General features: G+C 34.7%; 1 protein-coding gene across 1 annotated transcript; it reads right to left on the bottom strand.

Annotated features, from left to right (window-relative positions):
• Positions 1–463: 463 nt before the first annotated feature.
• Positions 464–4,569, bottom strand: LOC117321868. Its single transcript, XM_033876468.1, has 3 exons — positions 4,440–4,569; positions 3,701–3,801; positions 464–2,172 (listed from the first exon to the last, which is right to left on the bottom strand). The coding sequence occupies exons 1-3, from the start codon at positions 4,481–4,483 to the stop codon at positions 1,424–1,426; spliced, it is 894 nt and encodes a 297-aa protein (XP_033732359.1). The 5' UTR covers positions 4,484–4,569; the 3' UTR covers positions 464–1,423.
• Positions 4,570–7,540: the final 2,971 nt, after the last annotated feature.

Raw genomic sequence — 7,540 nt, 5'->3', positions numbered from 1 at the left:
CGGATGAGTGCGTATTCAATGTCAAAACCCAGAAACAAATCGAACACACATATTGCTGTTAAAAAGTTATCATATTTTCTATCCTGTGTATTCCGGTGTTATGTTGATTAGCTAGGGAAGCGTTCATTTGACTCAAGCTGCTTTGATTTTACCAAATTCTATGTTACAAATAATTAATTTTGATAAAAGTGTGTATGATGCTTGAACATTATTTTAATCTTAAAGGAAGCTGTAGAGGAAGTAACGGTTGGTGAGGAACATTCCCTGTGGCTTCTTAGGATCAGGCAATGGGGCGAATGCCATTGTATTGTGTGTGTTTTAGCAAATACATAAGCAGTATTTGTGGGTTCATAGGGTCATGCAATGGTGCGTATACCATCGTATTATGTATTTTGTAACAAACACATAAATAACACAAGTACTCTGTTATGTTTTTGGCAATATATCACCAAACACTTTGGTAGTCGAGAAATGAGTCTTTAATAAAATGCCGGTTGTAAAAAATATTTGTATCATTTTATCTTCAATAAAAATGTTCACAAACCAAATGCATATATATCTACCATCACCGAGCACCATTATCAGATTGTAGCCCCGTGTTACTGCAGTTTGGTCGATGTACAGTGTATAGTGTATAAAAACATATTTACTCTTGCTATATTACTATCAGAAATGAAAATAATGAACCGCATAGTTAGCGGCAGAAAACAGCGAAGTAACCCTATCTAGGTATTTAAGCGGTTTTGTCACCTGAAACCGCCAACATCATGCAGAGATCAGAGGTTTTGTTGACGAATTGTATTCACAATTACAAAAATAAACGTTATTCAAACTAGAAACAATAAACTGTTGTTTTTGTTTCCAGAAAAAAATGCATGGCAAAGCATATTCAATTTGAAATATACTATTTTAAATATGATTAATACTTCCACAAAATCATTCACTCTGAGACTAGATTTAACGTACAAATCTATACAAATTCCGACAGAAATGTTTTAGACTAAATCATTTGACAAACATCCAAAATAACACAATATGAGGTTATAATTATCTTTTTGGCGATAGATTCAAATTGCGTTTTCGAGATAATTAAAACCCAGATATAAGGACACATAACTTTTCAATTGTGTGTGACGAGTTTCCATGAATAAAGTAAATATTTTAAGGACATTTTCTTTTGCTAAGTATCATACGCATGTAACTGCCCTGATTATAAAAAGAAAATGTAACATTGTCGATTTAATTAATAATGATATATAATTAATGTAAGTAGTAATTCAATGATGAAATTATTCTTAATCTAATCTATTAAGTTTTATGTATAATTGAAATTCAAAATAACGAGACGTTTGAAATAAAAAGAATTTTTTGCTTGTTTTGTACTTCGATTTTCATTATTGTTTGAATGAACTGAAAAAAATGTCTATGAAAAAAAATCCATTGACATTTGCACGCATGTGTTGCTGTCTTTCAAAACCCGAAAGTTTAGATTATCGCCATTTTCCCAAGATATTAAGTTCAAAGTATCACCGACGCTCGATTCTTTAATCAAAGACATCTCAAGTTCTTTTACCCCATTCTCAAGCGATTTTTCAGTGATATTTTTATACTTCTTCTGCAGCACCCCAAAATTGCACGCATCTGAACAATAACGGGCGTAACATGCCCAATTGGTGTGAGAGTAAGAGTCAGAGTCTGCCCAGTTTACAACGACATCATGTTGATGACACTGGGCGTGGTCTATATCTGGTAAATTCTTCATTTTCAACGGAGAACCGTCAACAGCAGGGTCGTGTGCGTATTTCCGGCGCCACCAGTCCGGAAATGGGGTAGACTTTCTTGTGGTAGGATCTACCAAGACTGTTTGTACTTTGCACACAGCGTAGGGGTTCGTATGTGTGTGGGCCAATGTGCTTGTCAACAGGAATGATGAACGCCCTACCTGGTCAAGGTTAATGGTGACGGCCAACGGGAATTTGGGTGTAAATTCGTCATATAATGGTCTTTCAATGGTAAGCTTTGCTGTTGCAATGAAAAAGAAGTTATCCAATAATAGTTCCTTACAATCAGCGAATGAATCCTCGGGTCGTTCCGCAGTAGGGATAGGCCAAAAGGTGAAAGCACGGGTAGACTCAAACAACTGAAGCAGGCTAAATGGTGTCACCTTTGACCCTGTAATAAAAAGCATAATGTCAGGAAACAATAAGTTACAATAATTTTAACTGAAATAATACATGTGTAGCAGTAAGTTTTCTCAAAACGTCAAGAGTGTGATGCAATGCTTTTTCTTATTTTATTTTATTTTATTTACGTATATAATCATTTAATCAATTTATCTATTCATTTATTTGTTTAATTGTTTGTTTGTTTGTTTGTTTGTTTGTTTGTAGAAGATTTGATTTCAAACGCATGCATAAAACTGTACCAAAGGCACATTGTCATTGTTTCTGTTGTAATGGGAAATATAGGAAGGAATCACTATGTAGTTTTAGAGCTTGTGTTTAATTCAAATTGGATACCCACCCTTGCAATAACCAGGGCCATGTGATGGGTGTCTAGGGGACTCTTTAATGAGTATTGATAGAGTATATAACTAAATGGATTAAAGACTTCAGCTGGTCGATTCCTATAATCAGTAAGTCACAGATCTTATTTTGGGGTTCCGTTATTAGAAGGCGTCTGAAAGTGGCCCCTTGATGAATCGAGGATTTTCTTCTGTGCCTTTCATTTAGGGAACATTGAAAAGACAAAAATAGGCATTCTGTTCCAATTTAAACACTGGAGATCTTAAATCTTCCCCTTCCTTCCTCACTGCTCTATCTATCTGTGCTTTGTTTTCCTCTATAGGTGTCTCCTTGACACCCGTCCGCTATAACCCTGGCTGTTGCAAGAATCCTTAATCCACAAAAAACAAACACAAATCGTATAGGGTGTTCCACTCTCTATATGTAAATGAGCCACGGAAAATAGGTCATGCACGCATACATAAACTGGTTTGTTTTGAAGAATGGCAGACCAGCGGAAAAAATATGTGAGCAAACTTAAACGTGATTTGGCAGTGAAACAATATTTTGATAAACAACCCAATGATTATGTATTTCAGCAAGCGCAAGGTTGGTTAACGTTCTATATTCAGATGTTTATTACATGTACAAATGTACTTCACTTATGAATTGTTGAGAAAATGGGAAGATATGAAAAGAATTACAAAAAAAATATAGGGGAGTATGAAGTTTAGCTTGAATAAGTTTTATATCTACATACAAGAATAAACAAAATCAGAGAGGCTGAGTTTTAGGATTCAGATTTATTAATCTAATATCCACCTTGATTGCATCTGAACACCCTTTCGCACCACTATTGGAATCGGGAGCTAAACACACGTATTGGATCCCCATTTGAAAGAAAGATTTCCATAAATATTTGTGTAATTAGATTTACTACTAATAAACTAGCCAATCATAACGTGGAATTTAGTTAGGGATGTAGACATTATACTTTTTTTCTAATTCATCTGGAAATTGTCATTTTCTTCAGTGGTGACCACCTTTAATTTTATGACCAGCAAAGTGAAACTTGGTTTTATCTAATCTAGTTTCTGATTACATCTCTATGACGCCAAAGAGAGTCGGAGACATAACTTCGTTAACAATACCTACTTTCGGAATAAAATCTGCCTCTTGAGAGTTAAACATTTTACCTTTTTGTTCGAATGCCTGGTATGGTAGACCTCCAGGGATGGTGACCCGGATTGAGGTGGGTGTCAAAAACTCACGCTGGTAGTTCAGCTGACGGGCAATCCTGTCGCGAAAGACGAATAAAGCGAAATGATTTTCAATATAGCTGGTCTCGTAATTGTGTACCCTTTCAAGCCTATACATGTATATTGGACAAATTAGCACAATGCTACTAGTATAATTTTACTTACAGTTTGTAATGTGTTTAAGATGTTACGCTCCAAGTATTTGAAGAAAGGGTGCCGAGACGGGCGATTATCGAATACTAAACAATACAGCATAACTTTTCAGGCAAATGCAATATTTCTTCAAGACAACTTTTATTAACGGCAAGAGCAGATTACGTACAAAGAATTTTATGCTTGATAACACTCATACATTTTGCAAAACTCCAAATATCTAAATGATTCAGTAAATAAAGAAATGATGACTGAGTTTATTTTAGTTCGTTTAAAATAAAGTTAAATAAAATCAATCTTGTGTTTGCATATGATTTTGAAAAAAAATCCAATTTATACATCAACATTTTGATGAATGTGACCGCTGACATATGGTAATTGATCTTGCCGCTCCGTTGATCTTTATTCCGCATCTAGATATTGTAACCGGAAACACTTAGATTCCCCTTCAAATAACAATAAACAAACACCAAGGAACAACTCTAAATATCCGCATTATAAACTGTGTCAGTATATTACATACCTCGGGAACCCACGAGAGAATGCTGCTGCTGTACGGGACCCCATCTCGGATCACAAAACCCTCCTTAATACTTGTCCGAGCTCTGGGGATAATGTACAAGATAACCGCTGATAACTCGAAAAGCGATACATGGGAGATAACTCGAATAACTGTTATAAAAAGGTGTGTTCGATACACATTTGGTTTGCAAGCATATGCGAGCATATATATCGTAACCGATATATTCTAGTACGAAGAATATAAACGAATGTAGATTTAGTAGTAAAAACAGGCGGTGACAGAATTAATGACGATTTGTATTTTTGTATTTCATTAACCATAAAACGCGTGGATTTCGGTATCACAATCGATATTGAATTGTGCGTGACCCTTTAATTTGGTGACTACAAGCTGTCACCTTCATTAGACAAATGCCCAGATAATGTGGAGTCTATAACTATGAGTGTACATGATTTAAATCAAATCGACACTTGATCCGTTCACCTTACACTTCGGTATGTATACGCTGAACAGGTCAGGTGACAGAATGTAGTCACAGAAAACTCAGTACTAACACTTACATACATGTATATGACATCCAATATTGGTTGTGATATATATACGTGCCTTCTTCTTCTTATTCTTCTTCTTCTTCTTCTTCTTCTTCTTCTTCTTCTTCTTCTTCTTTTAGGGCGCGGGGGTTGGGGTTGGGGTTGGGGGGGGGGGGGGGGGGGTACATCATGTCTGTATCTATGTAATCACGTTACAACTACATGTACATGTATTGTATTCGTGAATATGGGTTGTAAGTTGTAACAGATTTAAACAATCAATGGATGATAATATTGTACTACCTGGTTAGGATGTTTAAGATTTTAGAATAATCTATCGGTTTAATTTGTTATACACCGTACTAGTTTTTTTCTCGCTAAAGCTTTAAAGATAAAAATCTCGTTTCATAAAATCTCTTATCAAATGGAAATCCTTCTTTATGTGTAACTCACAATCTGTCGTATTGAAAATGATAACTACGAAAAAACCCAACAACATTAACAAACTAAGACGTTGATTTCCCACTGACAAACTGACATAACCATATTTTATCATGACAATTTTGTAAAGGAACTTGTATCTTCAGTAGAAAGGTTTTGACTGACACTCATTTGTCTAGAAAACAATCTCAAATAATAACATCCACGTGACCAACGGTTCCTTTCCAGGTGATATTGAGTAACACCGTCAGGACAGGTACACGAAGCCTGTGTTATCTTAACATATCAGTCTAAATATGTTATTATCGTAAAGGTAGATATTCACTGCACCAACCTGTTAATGATTAATAATAAGCTAACATGTGATTTTACCAAAAATGGACGTATGTTTAAAGTATTCCATTACCAATTTACAAGTAAGAATTTTTTTTTTTTTTTTTAAATCCGTTAACTAAATCATAAAGAATGGCGCAAGTAAAAATTTGACTTTCTTCAATACTGAGAAAGCAGAGCATTTTGCTACAATGTGTGTTTCGCTTCCTCCACTTCTCTTCTGTACATGTACCATATACTAAGTAAGCTTGTTGTATTTTTTCTAATTCAAAAGTCAGTTCTTATATTTACGGTTTTTTTCTCGTTTCATTTCAGCTATCCTTTCATGTTCAACCTGTAACACAGTTATCTATCGCGTTACAAAGTCTGTCTGTCAATGGGACCCCGTCGTTATTGTGATGTTACGAGTACACGTGACCATTCCGGGCACACAAATAAATAATTCCTGGAAATAAAAACAAAATCATCAATTTAATTTCAATACTTTTATTAATACAATATGTATATTCTAGCGTGAGTACATTCAAAGTTTAAAGATATCATAAATACATAATTGTTGCGATTTACAAGGATCAATTATTTTTTCATAATCTGGTACCACAAATGTTCGTGACGCCAAAACACACTTAATGTAGTGACGTCAGACAAAACGACGTTATTAAGTGACGAAGTCACACAAATGTTCTTCATACACTACACCAATGGGAATTATGTGATTATTTTTATCTGAAAACGTTGTATTCTGTTTCATCTATATAGTGAAAATGCAGAGCGAATTGAAATGTCTTAAGATTGAACCGACGTCCAAACTGATCAACAATCCAGTAATTGATTACAACATTCTTACAGGTACGACTACTTTGTAACGGGAAGTGACCCAGCTCAGAGTTGACCATAGAATCAAGTACGTGTTTCAATACAATAAATACTCCTTTTCTAATTGGGGCACTACAGACTAAATCCCTAAACTCCACGCGCATAATTAAGTTAACATGCTATATATATATGTCAAAAAATTAACAATTAGTTTCACAATTCAACATTGAATCTTTTCATTTTCCCGTTTACCAGAAAACAAACTTTTTACCTTGAGCGGCAAAGTTATTCAAAACAATAGTATCTACCATGTAGTTAAAATCTATACCAAACAAAATTTATCTGCGTGCTCAATTGGCATAGGCATACCAGTTCAATGGGTATACCAGAACTATGTTCGTTTTGATCAATACGTTAATCTTTCCTTGGTTTTAAAACATAAAAATTCCATCGTGCACAATGCAAATTTTTTTAACATAATTTGAAGGTTATTTATGTCTTATAACAAAAAAACGGCGTTTCTAGTCGATAGCCAAACAGGCTGTCAGAAATTGCAGTTTCACTCAATGAAAGCATTTTTGTTCAAACGGGATGTAGAAATCTTTGCAATATGACTAATTAAAATGACATTGTTTTCATCATCTCTTTATATCAACAAACAATCACACATTGCAACAATTTGTTGGGGAAACATCCTACGTAAAGAATAATGTTTTAATAACACAGGTGCGAACAATGCCTTATTAAATCACAAATCGATACCAGCAGACTTAGAGAGACCACAGATAACAACTCATGGATACTAAACTCAACATCGAACTCAGGATAAAAGATCATCATCATCATCATCATCATCATCATCATCATCATCATCATCATCACCACCACCACCACCATCATCATCATAATAATAATAATATCTTTTATTTAACCAGGGTAACATATTTAGACAATGTCTAGTTTACAACATGGCCCTGCATC

The sequence above is a fragment of the Pecten maximus genome, chromosome 2 (assembly GCF_902652985.1).
Source record: "Pecten maximus chromosome 2, xPecMax1.1, whole genome shotgun sequence".
NCBI classification, from domain to species: Eukaryota; Metazoa; Mollusca; class Bivalvia; order Pectinida; family Pectinidae; genus Pecten; species Pecten maximus.
The sequence above is the reverse complement of the archived record's forward strand: the minus strand, read 5'-3'. Positions and strand labels throughout refer to the sequence as shown.